Source organism: Geotrypetes seraphini, chromosome 10 (assembly GCF_902459505.1).
Source record: "Geotrypetes seraphini chromosome 10, aGeoSer1.1, whole genome shotgun sequence".
Taxonomy (NCBI): domain Eukaryota; kingdom Metazoa; phylum Chordata; class Amphibia; order Gymnophiona; family Dermophiidae; genus Geotrypetes; species Geotrypetes seraphini.
Genome location: NC_047093.1, coordinates 140,790,591 through 140,809,823, shown reverse-complemented (window position 1 = coordinate 140,809,823; position 19,233 = coordinate 140,790,591). Strand labels below are relative to the sequence as shown.

The following is a 19,233-nucleotide window of genomic DNA, read 5'->3' as shown; positions in this document are numbered from 1 at the left end:
GTACAACTATATGATGGGAGGGATGTTATTGAATGAGAGTACCCAAGAAAGGGACTTGGGGGTAATGGTGGACATGACAATGAAGATGACGGCACAGTGTGCAGCGGCCGCTAAGAAGGCAAAGAGAATGCTAGGCATAATCAAGAAGGGTGTTACAACCAGAAAGAAATAAGTTATCCTGCCATTGTATCGGGCGATGGTGCGTCCACATCTGGATTACTGCGTCCACTATTGATCGCCGTACCTTAAGAAGGATATGGCGATACTCGAGAGGGTTCAGAGGAGAGATTGGAAAAACTGGGACTCTTTTCCCTGGAGAAGAGGAGACTTAGAGGGGATATAGAGACTTACAAGATCATGAAGAGCATAGAGAGAGTAGAGGGACAGATTCTTCAAACTTTCGAAAAATAAAAGAACAAGAGGGCATTCGGAAAAGTTGAAAGGGGACAGATTCAAAACGAATGCTAGGAAGTTCTTCTTTACCCGACATGTGGTGGACACCTGGAATGCGCTTCCAGAGGGCGTAATAGGGCAGAGTACGGTACTGGGGTTCAAGAAAGGATTGGACAATTTCCTGCTGGAAAAGGGGATAGAGGGGTATAGATAGAGGATTACTGCACAGGTCCTGGACCTGTTGGGCCACCGCGTGAGCGGACCCAGCAGAGGCACTGCTTATGTTCTTCAAGTTATATTCTGGATCATCTCCCTAAGGAGCTCGACTCAGTTTACAGTTCAATTAAAAAAAAGGATAACAAACTAATAGACTTTGCAGAAAAATGCTATTAGTTAAGATTAGATAGATAATAAAGGTTAAGAAAAAAATATGCTTAATTACTTAATTACTGTTTGTCAGCTAATAATCATGGGTTACTATTGTGAGAATAACCAAGTTTTTAAACTTTTTCGAAATTGATGTAATTGACCTAACAGTCTTAAAGAATCTGGGAGTCCATTGCAAATTACTAAGCTTCCCCGTACATTTAAGTCCTTTTGAAGAAGGAAATGCTAATTTATAAATTGTTGTAATCCTAGAATAGCAAGATCTAAGAGGGATCAAATATTCCATAAAGAAATTTAAAAACAACCCACGCACACTTGAACTGTATCCTATGACGGACTAGAAGCCAATGAAGTTTTCTCAACAGTGGAGATACGTGATCATACTTTCTCTTTCCAAAAATAAATTTGGTCGCTGTATTCTGTATCAACTGGAGACAGTCTAAGCGTCGGTCAGGCTGAGTTTTGGGTTGAAGAAGTTCGATCATGTGACACCTTCCTACCGACTTCTGCTTTGGCTGCCGAAGGAGGCACGTGTGAAGTTCAAGTTTGGTTGTTTCTGTTTTAAGGTACTAAACGGTTTAGCCCCTAAATATATAACTCACCCTTTCTCTTTCTCAACCAACAGACATAAGAGAAGCTCACCCTCAAATTTTGTTTCCCCGGTTAGAGGATGTAAATTTAAAAGACATCATCAACATCTTTTCTCACATAAGGCAGCATTATGGGGTAAAGATCTTTGTAGAACAGTTGCTTACGCCTACTACTTATGGAGAATTTAGGAAACACCTAAAAACATATCTGTTCCTGAAGTATTTAGGCAACTGACCTGTACAATCTCATTCCACAATAACTGATCCTTAGAGCTGTTAATCACTAGCTTTTAACTTTGTTAAATCCACTCAATCTGTAGCATCTTTTAATCATTGTAAACCGCATAGAACTTCACGGTCCTGCGGTATATAAACTGTTATTATTATTATTACTACCACATAAACAGAATTACAGTAGTCCAACTGAGCAAGCACAGTGGACTGTACCAATAGAAAGTAATGTTCTAGATAAAATAGTGAACTAACTTTCCTCAACATACGCAAACTGCTAAAGAATTTATCTGGTCATTAAAAGTAAGAGAAGAATCTATAATAATAAAATGCTAAGCGCGTATGCGCACTCTCACCGCGTGTTCCCTGAGATCTGATCTGTCGAGCTGTGGCGGTAGGAGTGTGCATGCGCGCCAGACAAGCCCTCCTGCTCTCCACCTCACGCAATACGGCCCTACCGGCCGAAGTTTCTTTTTAACTTAAAAGACACTGCAGCGGCTCCTCTCACGAGCCGCTCCTGCGTCGGAGAAGGCGGCGATCGTGAGAGGAGCCGCCGGAAAGTTAAACTGGTCGGGGCTCGGGCTGTTCGGTCCGTGCAGGCTCCTCTCTCGCGGTCTTGCCGGCTCAGGCTCCCTTACATGCAGGCAGGGATCGAGAGAGGCTCTCTGGCTTTCTGGCTCTAAATCCACCACCCTGGTCCAGCGTCCCACCCGGTCCTACCTTTAAATTTATCTTTGGCAGCGGCAGTCAGGTCGGAAAAAGGAAGTCGCGTCTGGAAGGGTGCGGGATGCGGCAGAGGGAACTTTCCCAATAGGTGCAACTGGGTGGGCCTTGAGGCGGCTGTCGGAGGAGGGAACCTCTGATCAGGGGCAGAGCAAGGTAAGTGTATCATAGAGATAAGAAGGAGGAGGGGGGAGAAAAAGGAAGGGAGGCCTACTGCTGGACAGGGGGAGAAGGAAAGAGGTGCTGCTGGACAGGGGGGAGGTAAAACAAAGGGAGAACGGCTGCTGCTGAATAAGGGGAGCAGTGAAGGGGTGGTGGTGGACACAGGGGAGATAAAAAGAAGGGAGAATGGACAGCGGAAGCAGGCAAGGGGTGGTGGTGGACAGCCAAGGAAAAAGAAAGACAGAAAGAAAGAAAGACAGAAATACAGAAAGCGGCTAAGGAGAGAGAGAGAAAGAAATAAAGACAGACACACACATATATTCTAGCACCCGTTAATGTAACGGGCTATAAGACTAGTCCAGAATAATACAGTATTCGAGATGTTTGTTTCAGTTAGCGCTGAACTGAAATCTGTCTATATTGAGAAGGGGGGGGGGGCGGAGTTGACTCTTGGTCAGTCCAGCACCTAACCATCCAGGTGGATTGCATAAAGGTCAGCCCTGTCTTTAAACGATAATCGCAGTAGCCGGTTAAGTGATGAATATTTTATTTAACTGTCTATGCTTTAGTCTCCGGAAACCTGGAAATTCAGTGCTGAAGACCAGACATTTTCTGGCATTGACTTTCCAGGTCTAACGCCAAGTGCCAACTTGGTACAATCCGCACCTCAATAGTGGAAGGAAATCAATCATTCATTTTGAAATGCTCTATTTGGTCCTATAGTTCTAGCCAATGCACCTGCATCATGGCATTTAAATATCCCGCACATCCCAAAATCTACGTATTTTTTACAAGAAAACATACCCAATGCATTAAACAAACAATATAGTACAACCCATGCACCATAACAACCATGGTCGCCATATCTCAAAAAAGATATAGCGGAATTAGACAAGGTGCAGAGGGCGATGAAAATGCTAAAAGGTTTGGGTTGCTTTCCCTATGAGGAAAGGCTGAAGTGGCTAGGGCTCTTCAGCTTGAAGAAAAGACGGCTCAGGGGGGTGATATGATAAGAGGTCTATAAAATACTGAGTGGAGTGGAAAGGGTAGATGTGAATCGCTTGTTCACTCTTTCCAAAAATACTAGGACTAGGGGACATGCGATGAAGCTACTAAGTAGTAGAGTTAAAATAAAGCAGAGAAAATGTTTCTTCACACAATGTGTAATTAAACTTTGGAATTCGTTGCTGGAGAATGTGGTGAAATCAGTTAGCTTAGCGGGGTTTAAAAAAATATTTGGCTAAAGAGAAATCCATAGGCCATTATTGAGATGTCTTGGGGGAAATCTACTGCTTATCCCTAGGATAAGCAGCAGACAATCTGCTTTATTACTTGGGATCTATCTAGGTGCTTGGGACCTGGGTTGGCCACTTTGGAAACAGGATACCGGGCTTGAGGACCTTTTGGTCTGTCCCAGTATGGCAATCCTTATGTTCTTATCCCATTGCACATTAAGGGAAATAATATGCTTTTCAACATTTACAAAAAAGGAAAAATCTGCTTTGCTTCTCTCTTCCCCGACCCTTCAGGTTCTACGCAGCAGAGATTGCCATCGGTCTTTTTTTTCTACACAATAAAGGGATTATTTACAGGTGAGATCTTTTTTGCTTCTCTTTCATCCTGTTCCCCCCACTGTGTCTCAGCTAAATCATCAACCTCCCATGGCTCCCAGGTGGTGGCTGTCCTCGATCCTTCTCTCTTTCTTTCTTCCCTGCTAAAGTTATCGGTGCAGGGATAGGAACAGGAAGCAATTCCAATTTATTTGCTCCTTTTTCCTCTCAAATTTGGGGGGATTTTTATAGATTTGTTATACACATTTGTTTTAAGAAAAATGTTTTTAACACATTACGACTTTTTAACTAGAAGCTGACTGAATTTCAGTTCTGGCACCTAAACCAGCCTGAAATTTGCATTCGGCCTAGTTTCGGTTTTGTCTGAAAATGCCAGGGCATTTTCATCTGGAACCAGAACTTTATGGAGGCTCCCCTTGCAATCCCAGTTCCGTAGTAAGGGTGAGCGGAGCCCAGGGCAGTGGCACCTGTTCCCTCGCCGCAAGTGCCCCCCTTCCCTTTTCACGTACATTTTTAACTTCTCCGGCGGGAGCAACATGCCCATGCCGGTGTCCGCTTGCGCAGACGCTGAGGTGGGCAGCATCCTTGTGCTGGAGAAGTAAAAAAAAAAGTATGGGGAAGGCAAGAGGTGCGCAAGCGCACCGCAAGGAGAGATGTAATAAGGGGTGTTGCGCCCTTAGGAAGACTGTGCCTGGGGCAGTTCGCCCCCCCACATCTCCCTTATTACGCCATTGATCCCTTACTCTGCCTCAGGCCTACCATTCATCCCTGGTGGTCTTAGTGCGTGCAGGGAAGAGGGGGATGGAGTGGTGGTCGTTCCATGCAGGGGGTGGGCCTTGCTGCTAGTTTCAGCTTCCGTCAAAACCAAGCTGCAAATTTCGCCAGGGATTTGGTTTCGGGTCAGAATCTATTTTAACACGTTAATTTGTAGGTTGACACATTAGATTGATTTAGATCGCACTGTACAAGGGTGCCTGTAGGTAACACAGTATGTAAATTCAAAAGGGCGTAGCATGGGAGGGGTATTTGGCAGTGCTGCCACTTACAGAATAAGTTAGTTGTGCCCTTGCCACCTTTACATAACGGCAGTTATACCAGCTTCATGGCGCCGACTCTAAGTTTCTTATGCTAGCATTCTGTAATGGAATATAGGTAGGGTTGCCAGATTTCCTCTTTGAAAAAAAGAGAACGCCTGACTTCGCCCTGTTCCACCCCCTAGTCCCGCCCTGTTTTGCCTCTGGTTCCACCCCATGCCTCCTCCAGCCTCACCCTCTCACAAACCTCCCCGAGCTCGAAGGCCGCTTTTGGAAGCGCATACGTATGACATCATCACGGTGATGGCCACGCAGGCGCAAAGGCTTGCAGATGCAGCCTCCGAGCTCAGGATTTCCAAATCCTGGTCAGACTGCTGGGTTTTGGAAACCCCTCCGGGTGCCCGGACAGTCCTCTAAAGAGGACATGTCTGGGTTTTCCCGGACATATGGTAACCCTAATTATAAGATAGATTCTCACCATGCAGAATCAGGGAACTTAAACAAAGGCTCCCTATTGTCATACTGCATTTTTCAATATCGGGCTAAACCTGTCCAAAATTTAAAAAGATAACTCAGTCTCCAAGTTCCAACTGTTTTAATACAAATATCTAAACAAGACACTTACTGCATGCAGGTATTTGAAACAAGAAGGATGAGTCTAGGCCATTAGTCTATGATTGCCAGTACAATACAAACTAAAGTAAACATTCACATAGAACTATGGGGGAGGGGGCAGAACACTCCCCTCCTGGAATCAATATATATCACAGTGTTATGAAATCTTATTCAAATACTTATAAACATCAAACCTATCAGAAACATGCAAAGTTGGCAATGCACATTCAGAGTTTCTTAGTTGTTCTAGGAATCTTCTTCATTTCACAGAATCTGGAATAAAGCACAAACACACAGTGCACAACATAAAAGAAAAAAAAAAAAACCTGTCTTGAGGCCTCAGACTTCTGAAATGCCCAACAGTCAATAACTGCTCCTGGCGGAATTCTGTGCAGTGCAGAATTTGTGCAGAATTCTCCCCTGCACAGGTCTGACCTCTCTTACTCTGACTGACCCCCCACCCATGAGATCAGACATGCCTGCGGGCCTTACAAGGTAAAAGCAGTGGTGACAGCCAGTCAGCCAGCAGAGGCAGCACTGTGGATGGGTATCTTGCGGCCGACTCCACAAGCAGCCCTTTCACACCACTGTCTCTCTGCTGGCCAGCTGCTGCTGTTTTGGAAAGCCCACAGGTATGTCTGATCTCGGGGGGGGGGGGGGGGGGTGTCGGTCGGAGGGAAAGAGACCAGACCTGAGATGGGGAAGGGGGGAATGGGGACATGGATGCTATACCACTTATTTGGAGGAGGAAAGAGGGAACATGGATGCTAGAACTGGGGGGCGGTGGAGAGGAGGGGACATAGATGCTGGACTGCACAAGGATCTGGGACTGCAAGTAGGGGGGGAGACAAGGGGACATGGATCCTAGCCTGAATACAGGAGGGGGAGACAAGGGACATGGATGCTGCAATACAAGTGGAGGGAGAGGATGGTAAATGGATGCTAGACCTGAAGGGAGAGGAGGAGAAGGGAGAGGACATGGATGCTGGACCTGTAAGTAGAGGGGGAAAAGGGTGAGAAGGAAATCCAAGCTAGAATGGAGAGTGAGAAGGAAGAGATGCTTGACCATAGAGAGAGGGGGGAGAGGTGCCAGACCATGGGGCATAGAGAAGCGATTCGGTGTGCAAGTGAGAGGTGGGTGGGGTAAGGGGTAGGAGAATATATACAAAACACTGCAAATAAACTATACAGAATTTTGAAATATTGTGCACAGAATTCCACCAGGAGTACATAACGTTTTCACAAGGCACAAGCACTACATCATCCTACAGTAGGATTGTCAAAGTCCCTCCTCAAGGGCCACAATCCGGTCAGGTTTTCAGGATTTCCCCAATGAATATGCATGAGATCTATTGGCATACAATGAAAGCAGTGCAGGCAAATAGATCTCATGCATATTCATTGGGGAAATCCTGAAAACCCGACTGGATTGCGGCCCTCGAGGAGGGACTTTGACACCTGTGTCCTACAGTCAAGAGGCTCTTACATTATAAGAGGAGAATACAGTGTTATTAACAAATTAATTACATCAAAAGGTAGCTAGTAAGTACAGAGTAAGGGGAGAAGATTTATCGTGATATTAGTGATTGTGGTATTGTCATTTGTGCTTGGATAACAGTTTGAGAGTTTTTCTCGGATTGATGAAGGGTCTTTCTTGGGTTGATGAAAGGATTACGCTGGTCAATGGGAACCATTAAACAGAAAAATTTTCAAATTTTTTGGGAAACTGAGTCTCTTTCTGTTCTGATTGATGATGGAAGGCCGTTCCAAGTTAAGGAGTTGAATATTTGTTTGTATTTCACTCCTTTGGAGGCTGGGATGATCATTTGGTGCATTTAATGGATTCTGGAGGATGAGAAAAAGGAAGTGGAGAATAAGTGGGTTATCGATTCTGAGTTGTTGGCGTGGAGTGCATGAAACATTGTGCAAGATAGTTTGAAAGCTATTCTTGCATTTTATTGGTAGCCAGTGGAGTTTGTGGTAATAGTTGGATATGATGTCATATATTTTTTAGACTGAAGATCAGTTGATGAGTATATGGTTTCTCTTGGGTCAAGATCTGGAAGGTTCCAACTCAAACCAAGGCCATGCTGTAGTGGAAGAGTATCTACACTCAAATCGGATTCTTCAAGTGTTTAGGAGGACATTTTCATCACTTCAATGCAATTGGAGGCTATCTTGTGGATATTGAAATTGGCCTCCATTAAAATTATCCACGTTCTTTTCGGCAGGTTGATAGTTTCTTCTTCAGTAGATAAGGACTTAAGTCCATCGTCCATGGCCATAATCTTTTTCACCTCCTGATGCGGTTCTCCTGTGCTCGTGGGTCACTTCTGCAGGTAGCAAGAACTTGTGTTCTATATTCAGCATTTTCATTGTAGATGTCATTATGGAACCACAGGAATCTCAAAATCGTTTCTGTAGTTTTTGAGGATGATGAAATAGTAGAACGTTTGCTGGATATTGGTTGTTATGGTGATGGGTTCCTTTCTGACGTGGATTGAAACCACATATACATTACTAAAGGGAAAATTCTGTGCAAAACCAAATTGAAAATTCTGAATATTTTATTTGTAATTTCTTTTGGGCAGAGGTCCCCCTATCATAAGGGGTGGCATCCCTCCCAAGGCGTGAAATACCCACCACCATCACCACAGCAGTTTCCCATATACCTTCCTGCAGACCTTGTCCTTGACCCCATTTCACACTCGCACTTGGGCACACACACGCACATTCACACTTTTTTCCAGCCTCCCCTCCCCCTCCTTCCACAGTCACCACTCTGCTGTAGCAAGAGAAGGAGCTGCATAGCCATACATCACGCTGTTTCCTGCTCTTCTGCCACCAGGGCCTGACTGTTCCTTTTGAGCCTCATGGGCCTCTGTACAGCTGTGCAGTTTAAAGGAACAGCCAGGGATTAAGGCAACAATGAAGGAAGCAGCCCAGCCTTTAGCTCTTGCCAAAGTGTTATGACCCGGATTCTGTAACTGGCGCCATTGTCAGCTGCCTTAAAAGTGGCTGCCGATCACATATCAGTCACACGACGGCGACGGGCACAGAATATCGCCTCTGACAAAGGTAGGCACCGGAAATGTAAGCCAGGGTTTTCCTGGCCTACATTTCCAGCGCCTACCTATGATGCGAATCATGACTCCATAGGTGCTTTAGGCTGCCTTAACGCCACTTCTGGCATTAGCCACGTTCAAAGTGACTTTAGCCAGCCTAAAGCACCTAAGGAGGTGCGATTCTGGCACTGATTGTAGGCGCCTTGAAACTCTGTTACAAACATTGTTTCAATTGCATTTTTTTACTGAGTTTGGGTGTCTTCCGGTGCCTAAAAACTTAGCACCGTTTAGAGAATTTGGGCCTAAGTATACAGAGAGGAAGGGGAGGCAGTCGGACAGGGAATATAGGTGCCAGAAAAGCAGAGTACACAGAATAGGAAGAATTTTGGGGAAATTCTACTTTGTGCAGTAAGCAGAATTCCCCCAGGAGTAACTGGTTGTGGTCAGGTTGGGCCCATGTGGGCAATATGCACCAAAGCAGGGCAGATGTCGGCATTCGTCATTCTGCTGGCTGGCTCTGCATGGCTGTTGGCAAACGTGTCTTTCAGGAAGGTTGCATAGCCTTTTCCGGTCTCTGATGTCCTTTTTTCAAGGATTTTTTTTCCAGCAAAGTGAGATGTTAGGGAGTCTAGGTTTGGGTGTGCAGAATGGGAGAGGAACCCACCCAGCGATCCTAGATTAAAAAATTATTTGCGATTCCAAAGAATTCTTTGTCATCTGTGTAAGTTTAGGATAGATTCTTGTGACCCGGAACATTGAAATTCCCAGACGTTCTCTTGGGTCTGATAGGGAGGTAGCCTGGAAAGTCTACAGATCAGGGATTGATTATTCTTTGCAGTAGGGGCATTGTTTGAAACATGTGTCGTCATCTTCTAGGACAGCCGTGCTACATAGGTTGACGTTTACTAACTCATCAGTGGCACCTGGGTTAGGGCGAACCCCACCTACTATCACCCATCCTAAGGCTAGTCGATAGGCATAGGGGTCGTTGCAAGGACCTAAGCAAACTTTTTCATATCGTTGTAACCTCATTGCATCTGTGCCCAGAACTAGTAGGATTTGCGCGCCTGGATCCAAAGGCGGGATTTTGTCAGCGATGGGCTCCAAGTGAGGATAGAGCTGAACAAATTCTGGTGTGGGGATTTCTTCCCTTTTGTCTGGTATCTCGTAACATTCGGTCAGGGTAGGTAGACGTGACTTGAAACTACCATCCATAGCTTCTATCATAAACCCGCTCACTCTTCTCCCTCGCATCTTTTTGATTCCTGCAAGGGTTTGGAGACGGTAGGAGCAGTAGTTTTCATCTATGCTGGAGAAATCGAAGAACTCCGACTGCGCCAGTGACTTGTTGGTTTGCTCGGACATGACGGCGTACGTCTTCACAGACTTCTCGGGTCACCCTTCAGGATACACCTTGGCCAGGCAAATTTTGCTGCAAGACTTCCCAACGGGCTTCTTTCCATAAACGTCCATAACCTCCTTTGTCTGTAGGATGGCTGCAACTTCTCAGGTTTCACTGGTACAGGAGGAGGGGGGGGGGGTCCCTCTTTTGTATAAAGCCCCAGGCAACTGAGTTTGCAACACAAAAGGTTGGCTGTAAGCTGAAATTTCTTTGAGAGCTTTTTTTCTTTCTTTCACACTTCCTCAGAAAAGTTATTTTCCTAATTTGTTCCTATCTCGGCGAAGATTAAAAAGGAAGTCTTGGACCTTCTCCACCCCCATCCCCACCCCCATGAAGTGTCTCAGGATCTTTAGTAAAAGCCCCAAAAGGGGGGGTGGGAGGGGTTGAGCCATTCTTAAATCTCACAAAAGAAGTTTCTAATCGTAGATGCAATTACGCTGAAAACAGACCTTTGGATAGTGTCTAAAGCAGTGAGTCCCAAACTTTTTACTATGGCGGAGCCCGTCAATTGAGCGCAGGACAAAAGCGCTTCGACAAAGACGCGCTGACAATCACGCGCAGGACGTATGTGTTGCACCGGTCCTGCCGCTTTAAACCCGTTATGTTAGCTCTGTGAGTTTGTGTGCGAGGGGGAACCCCCCCCCCACTACATGTATGAGTCCTTGCGCTCCCGTTGGGGATGTGTGTGGAAAAACTCCCAAACTCCGAAAACTTAACGGAAAACGGAAGTTTTAAGTGTACTTGGGGGGGGGTTCACCCCTCCAAACTACCCCCGAATGGGAGCGCAAGGACTTCTACATGTACTGGGGGGCATTACTGGTTTACAGTGGCAGGACTGGCAATGCACATATGCCCTGCGTGCAGTTGTCAGCGCGTCTTTGTCCGACCAATGTCCGACGCGCTTTAGTTACAGTTTCATACACCGAGGAACCAGTGGCATAGTGAGGGTAAGAGGTGCCCCTCCCCCACCCCTTCCCTTCCCCCCATACCTCTTTTACGTTTCCCAGCATCGCCACCTGCATCGGCTCTCCCCAACGTCACTTCCTAGGTGTGAGACCCAGAAGTGACGTTGGAGGGCGAGCCAATGCTAGTGCGAGCAGCAGGTTGGAATTGCTGATTGCGCTGACAAAGAGCTAGAAGTACGAGGGGGGGGGGAAGTGAAGACGCATGCTTTTGGCAGAGGGAGGAGTGGGAAGGAACTGGGGGAGGGGCGGAGAATAGGATGGGTGCTGGTGCCCGGGGCGGACTGCCCCCCCCCTTAATATGCCACTGCGAGGAACCCTTATTTTATATAAACTTATATATATTCGTACAAACAGATTCCACAAATATAATTTCCTGAGGAATTCAGTTTGGTCTAAAAAAGAATTGTGCTGTGAGGACCCCAGATGAACATTTTCACCGCAATTTTATTCGCTGCCTTTTGAAGACATGTAGTCCTAGGCGGTGTATATTTTATACAGCTGCTGCCTCTGCACCCAGAGGTTGTGGGATCGAATCCCAGGGCTGATCCTTGTGACCCAGGGCTTAATCCTCCATTGCTCCAGGTACAAAGTCATTTACAATAAAAACTTAATATGGGGAACATACATTGTATTTTGAAACAATTACGAAGGACAAACAAACGTGTTTTTTTTTTTTTAAAATGAAACCGCGTAGGCTTTATAAGCGGTATATCAAATATAATAAAACTTGAAATAAAACTTAAGAACCTGGCTATAATATGTAAACTGCTTTGAATATGATTGTAGAACTACAAAAAAAAGCAGGATATGAGTCCCCGATCCTTTTCCCTTTCTCTAAGTCTTCAGAAAAGTTCCTTTTCTCCTAGGACAAGCAGGATGAATCAGCCACATATGGGTGTTGTCCCAACAGCTCCCAATTTGCGGATAAGCTCTCCAAAAGCTCAGAAAGATTTTTTTTTTTTCTGAGCATGTGCAGTGTCCGGGCCCTACTGGGCATGCCCGAGCCCTACCCATTTCCCCCTGCTTCCCCTTAATCCCCAGTCTTTAGTTTCCGCCCGTTCCCATCGGTCGGATTTTCTATAGTTCTCCATTACAATTTTTCTACTCATCACCTTGAAGATGCCTGAATCATCTAAAGAAACGACTGGGATGCAGGAGAAGGATGAATACACTGGATCCTCATGAATTGTGCACTCACTGATTGGATCCGGCGCTCGAAGTTTCCGTGTTGCTTGTATTGTGCGCACATGTCACCACGTGCATGCAAGCTAAGGAAGAGGGCACTGAGAGACTTCATGAAGAGAAGTGAGGCCCGAGAATCTTCCTCCAGCATCCATCCTCATCGGAATGCAGCAGCGGGGGATCCACAAGCTACAGCGGCAAGGAGTCTCCAGGATGCCCTGGCTCAGCTAATCCCCCCGCCTGCACTCGGCCCGGCAGAGAAATCTCTCCCGGAGTCCCTGCATGCTGCCGCGTACAGCCAGCCCCTGCAGGGCAGCCGATAGGAGTCTCACCAGACCAAGAGATCTCTCCGAGAGTCACTGCATGCTGCCGCGTATAGCCAGCCTCTGCAGCCAGCAGATTGTGGTTTTCGCCCTCCAGACTGAGAGATTTCCCCTGGAGTCCCTGCATGCTGCCGCGTACAGCCAGCCTCTGCAGGGAGCCGATCGGGGTTCCCCCTCCAGCCCCAAAGGTAAGTCCTATCTGCTTGTTTTTGGGAAAACCTCTGATAATCTTTTGCAGCCCTGAGGGCTCTGCCCCACCCTCCTCCCAATCTGAACTTAAGGAGAAATAAATTCCCATGCTTTTTTCCCTTGGGGGGACCTGCAGACCTTTCCCACCAGCAGGAGACATGCTGCCCCAGAGTTCAGCTTGTACAGGGAAGGGGGTTGCTCCTCCTCCCTGCAATCTCCCCACATGCTGAAACAAAAACAATAAATAAATAAATAAACTCGATGCTTCTTTCCCTCTTAGGGTCCTGCAGAGTCTGCAGTTAAGACCTCCCCCCTCCCTTCATGCCGGGAACGAGGAGTCTGCCTTTCACATTAGCTTTTCACATTTAGCCGGGCAGGGTCTCAGCAACCAGCCATAATGGAAACTGCTGGCAACCAATTGCAACACAGGTTTTTCCTTCCTCCCCGGCAACAGGGGCAGTCCCGGGGAACTTTTCACAAAGCATGTGCTGATGTCATCAGTGATGCGGCATGTCAGATCACGCCTCCCTAAAGGTGGGGGTTTGAAACTCCTCAGCCTAAAGAGCTGTTTGCACTTCAGATACCTAGGCAGAGAGTGCTTTTCCAGCCAGCATGAAGGACTCTGCTACTATTTATGATTTCTATAGCACTGAAAGGCATATGCAGCGCTGTACAGTTTAATATACAATAGGCAGTACAGCAGCAGAAGCCCACACAGGAGGCATCATCACTCCTCTTTCTCTGCCTCCAGGCACAGTGGGAAACGCAGCCAGGAGCACTGGCACAGATGAAGGGGTGCATCCTGCCCCCTCTCTGCAGGCTCTCCCCCCCTCTCAAGAAGGACAGAGAATGTCAGTGGGGTACATGGAGCCACCCAACCAGTCAAGTGGAGCAGCACATGAACCTGCGAACCACCAGGGGTGGGACCAGCAGCAACAGTTAATCCTCCTGCTGACCCACTCCTCTCTCAGCGGGCAACACTCCTCCCAATGCCCCCCTTTAGAGGGAGCCACGCACAACAACATGGCGCGTTCCAGCGGCATGCCATGCACCAAAGCAACGGAGGAACAAGCAACACACCAGCCTCCAGCCACGCCCCGAGTCACCACCCACAAAAAATAAATAAATAACTATAAAAAAAACAAACAAACCCCCCCACAAACGAGGACTCACCCCAAGTTCCTCCAGAAACTCAAAGCCTTTCTCAAGATCCACGTGGGTGGACCACAAGTACCCAAGACAGAGTACTACAATGCCTGAACTACCAGTACCAGTACTTCAGGCAGGCGGTGGCGATTCCAGTCCACAAGAACCTCTGGGACTGCAGAGACAAGATTTTGGCTGACTCCCTCTTCAGGGCAACCAACATCAAGGAGACTGGGATTGAAGTACCAGATCTTTCCAGCCCAGAGATTTGACAACCCGCAGCAGCCATACATGGACATTGCGGTAGCCTTGGCGCTTAAGAGAAACAGGGCAGCATGACCCCCCCCCCCCCCAACGCCCTGTCAGGGAAGGACCTGAAAAACCCTGGATTCCACGGGAAAAAAGACCTTTGAGGGCGCAATGCTGAGCGCACGAATTGCTGTGCTCCAGTTCCAGATGCGGCTTTATCAGGAGGCCATTGAGAGAAAATAAATAAATAAAATAAAACAGGGACTCCAGCTCACCACCGAGCCAGTCCACACTGGCAGCAGTCTGTGCCCCAGCGCTCGCAACAGTAACATAACTGCTACGCAAACAAGCACTGCCTGAGGGGCAGGGGCATCCTAGGGCAGCCCTCTCCCCCAACAAAAACCAGAACCTTGACCACCCTCCAGCCCAGCAGGATCAGATTGTCTGCGAAGGCTTGGCCCAGGATCACCATCGACCAGTGGGCCCTCAGCATCATCAAGCAGGGATTCCGAATTCGTCTCAACTCCCCCCCCCCCCCCGGAGTGGGGGGCACCCTCCATCTGACGACCCAATTTTCCTGCAGCAAGGAGAGGACCTGCTTTGGCAGAATCAATAGAGGCGGTGACGAACAGAGGAGATCACCAAGGGGTTTTTACTCCAGGAACCCCCGTGTTCCCATGGACAAGGACAACGCTCGATCCTGGATCTCTGCAAGCTCAACAGGTGCATACACAAGGTCCAGATGCATTCTCTGGGTACAGTCTTGGCCCTGTTACAGCCTGAATATTAGCTAGTATCCCTGGACTTACATGATGCATGCACTCACGTGCCCATGCATCCAGCCCACAGGAGGCATCGTCGCTTCTAAATAAAAGACAGACGCCTCCAGTACAAGGTCCTACCCCTTGGACTCTCAACGGCTCCAAGAGTGTTCACAAAGTGCGTGGCAGTGGCACATCCTCGCCTTCAAGGGGTGTGTGTCCTATCTTATCTCGACAGCTGGCAGCCCCGACAACCATCATAACCCTCCTCCAAGAACTGGGGTTCCTCATCAACTACATGAAATCCCACCTGATACACATCCAGGGGATATCGTTCATCCGGGCAGTCATCAACACCACACAGACCAAGGCCGTCCTACGGGACTACCAGATCGATGCCATGACATCCCTGGTCCAGTGCATCCCTGCCAGCAGCTCATCGTCACAACGCTCCCTTCTGTGTCTCGGCTGCGGTCTTTGTTGTCCAGCACACCAGACTACACATGAGATCCCTGAAAGGGCACCTCAGACGTCACTGGGACCAGTATACCCAACCTCTGACCACCCAGATACCCATTCTCCTACCCATACACAAGACACTTCACTGGTGAACGGCCCGAGATAACTTAGCGAAAGGGAAACCAGACCACCACCTCACCAGCTGGTGGCCACCATGGATGCCTCCAAACATGGAGGGGGGACACACCTTCTCCATCTTCGCACAGGGGACATATGGTCGGCCCAGGCTTCCTCACTCCATATCTACCTACTGGAGCTCAGGGCCATAGGGAATGCCCTCGAAACCTTCAAACAATGGGTGACAGGCAGGGCAGTCCTCACCCAAACAGAAAACCAGGTGGCCATGTACTATATCAACAAGCAGGGAGGGACAGGGTCAGCTTCGCTATGCAAGGAAGCTTGCCGCATGTGGGAGTTCACCAACTCAATTCAATGTCCCATCCCGGCAACTTACCTCCCGGGGGAGCAGAACGACCTGGCAGAAAACCTCAGCCACCAGCTGGATCCCGATGAGTGGTGTCTCAACCCAGCGGCGACAAAGAAGATCTTCAGCACCTGGGGCACACCGAGCATCAACCTGTTTGCAACCGAACTGAACTCAAAATACTCGACCTTCTGCGCAAAGAGATCAACCCATCGCCGTCTCAGCCCCGACAGTCTGTCTGTGAGTTGGAACCATGAACTCTTATACACCTACCCGCCATACCCTAAGTCCTGCAGAAGATCCTTCAGGACAGAGCAACAGTGATCATGATTGCCCTGTTCGGGCCCCAGCAACCATGGTTCTCGTTCCGGCAAGGGATAGCGGTTCACCCACCTCTCCCCCTCCCGATTAGTGCAGTTCTCATAACACAACGCGGGAACCTTACCCTCCACCACGACCTGCGTTCCTTAGCCCTGACCGCATAGATGATGAGAGGATGAACCTACCACAAGACGTGGAGCACACTCTTATGGCAGCCAGAAGACCTTCAACCAGAAAATGCTATGGATTGAAATGGAGAAGGTTCCGCTACCGGTGCACAGACACGCAGCGAGACCCCTACAACCACCCCATACCGGACATCCATCAGTACATACTGAGCTTATCTCAGTGGGACCTAAAACCCACTTCCATCAAGGTCCATCTAAGTGCAATCGCGGCATACCACACTGGCCTAGACAACAAACCAGTGTCGAGGCATCCAGTAATCACAAAATTTCTTGAAGGGACAGTCCAATCTGCACCCACCGGTCAGACCACCACCGCCCGGATGGGACCTCAACTTGGTGCCGCATCAGCTCACCTCGACCCCTTCAAACCTTTGGGGGAGGCAGATCCCATATTCCTGACCGGGAAAACCCTGACCTCCATCGCGTCGGCCAGATGTATCGGCGAGATCCAGGCCCTGGTCCATCACCCCCCGACACACTCCTCCATGAGAACAGGGTGGTACCCAGAACCCACCCCCGATTCTTGCCGAAGGTGGCTTCAGCGTGCCTCCCGGCACTCTACATCCCCCCCACAGGGAGGCACACAGCCACCTCAGTAACACCTCCTGGACTGTGTGCGGGCCCTGACTATGCAACAGACCAGACAAGCCTGAATTGTTCGTCTCCTACGACCAAAACAGACCAGGACTGCCGGCCACCAAACGCAGGCTCTCGCGCTGGATATCCTTCACCTATAGAAGAGCGCAGTGTCAACCGCAGGTGGGAGCCCACGCCCACCAGCGCAGAGCCATAGCCACCACAACGGCTCATCTGCACCACACACCAATAGGGGACATCTGCGATGCAGCCACTTGGTCCTCCATGCACACCTTCACCAAGCACTACTGCCTCGACATAGCATTCCACGCTCCAAATGCATTCGGCCGAGCAGTCTTGGAAGTGGCTCTTCCCTCTCGGGAGGGACAGCAACCACTAGCACAGCCTTGACAAACACTGATCAAGTAGGGTGTTATAAATATCGACAAACACTGATCAAGTAGGGTGTTATAGATATTGATTAAGTAGGTCTTCCAGCACTCCTGTCTAGACTGAATGTGGAATAGGCAAGTATGAATTATCACATGCAAGTACGAATTGTCACTGTGGAATATGCAAGTATGAATTGTCACATGCAAGTACGAATTGTCACTGTTGACCATTTGGTTTCTCACTGTTCATTGATTGCTATTGACCAGTTTCACTGTTCTGTGAGTATTATTGCTCAGTTAACACAGCATCAAAAACCTTGTTTCCACAACTCCACCTGCTTCGCCTTGTTACCCTGCCCGGCTCGGCCTCCACAGCCAGGCGAGGGATGCACAGAGCACTAAGGCGCAGGTCCAGTCGGTACATCCCTCGGCTAGGGAGTCACCCATATGTGGCTGACTCATCCTGCTTGTCCTAGGAGAAAGTGTAGTTACTTACCTGTAACGTAGGTTCTCCGTGGACAGCAGGATAGTCAGCCACACAACCCACCCGCCTCCCCATACGGCCAACCCAGCCACAGCTAGGAACATCCTGGGGATAAGGGGGAAGCAGGGGGAAATGGGTAGGGCTCGGGCATGCCCAGTGGGGCCCGGGCACTGCACATGCTCAGAGAAAAAAAAAAAAAATCTCTCTGAGCTATTGGAGAGCTTATCCACAAATTGGGAGCTGTTGGGACAACACCCATATGTGGCTGACTATTCTGCTGTCCACGGAGAACCTACGTTACAGGTAAGTAACTGTACTTTTTCTCTGTTCAGCCTGCTCCAGTCTGTTTTAGTGAAGGAAATTACCTTGCAGCTTTCCACATGCATTCTTCTTGCAGAATAGCTAAAACTACCCAGCATGGTAGTTTCCAGCTTATGCAGATAAGTAAAAACCAGTAACTTACCAAAATCAGATTGTTGAATCCTTTGTTGCATCCGCAAGCAGAAGGGCCCTTGAGTTTGCTGATCGACCTCCTTGGTAAGGGATGAATGGGAAAGAGTTCACAGCTTGCAAGGAGGGGTAGGAGGAACAGCAGAGGTGTGTGACCTGTTGCTTGCTCACCTGGAAGCCAAAATGACTGGTATGATCCAGCCAGCTAGTCTACAAAGCAAGGTGTCTGGAGTCATGTCGCCCATCTTATCCCTATTTAATATCTGCACTAGGCCTCTTGGCTATGTGATAAGCTGTATTGTAGAAAACCATTAGCGTCATATCTCTGTTATTTCAATGTTCTGATGTACACTTAGTAGTTTTTTCATAAGTATTACGCTGACATTGTATTATCTCTCTCTCACTTGAATTTCAGTGCTGTTACAAGTATATTTTTGAAACTTTTTTTTTTTTTTTTTTTTTTTTAATTTGTTTATAGAGTTTTACAATATTTCCAAGCTTATACATCTTGTACAGTAAAGTGAGATCAAACAACATATTAAAAATTCCAAAATTAACATTTACTACAAGGAAATACTAAACTAGTTAATCTCACACTAGTCCTCAATATTATTGGATCCATAATTAAGAGTAGAACATATATAATTCAAATTAATTAAATAAGAAAAAATTCCTTATCTGGCTAAAGTGCAGGGAGCTAACTTTCTATGGACGTTCTTATGGTATTATTCCTTTTTCTAGACGTTTCATTGAGAGAAAACTAATCAGTTGAGATGGCTCTGTAAATATATACTTCAATGATAAATATCTAACTACACATTTACATGGGTATCTCAAAAAGAAAATACCCCCTATTTGAGTCACTCCAGGTTTTAGAATTAAAAATTCTTT

At 47.7% G+C, this 19,233-nt stretch overlaps 1 protein-coding gene across 1 annotated transcript in view; it reads left to right on the top strand.

Annotated features, from left to right (window-relative positions):
• PRKCG (protein kinase C gamma) overlaps window positions 1–19,233 on the top strand; it is an 87,124-nt gene that overhangs the window by 57,376 nt on the left and 10,515 nt on the right. Inside the window, exon 14 of the mRNA XM_033961960.1 lies at window positions 4,016–4,078. Coding sequence (XP_033817851.1) covers window positions 4,016–4,078 — 63 coding nt within the window. The remainder of the gene's footprint in view (window positions 1–4,015; window positions 4,079–19,233) is intronic.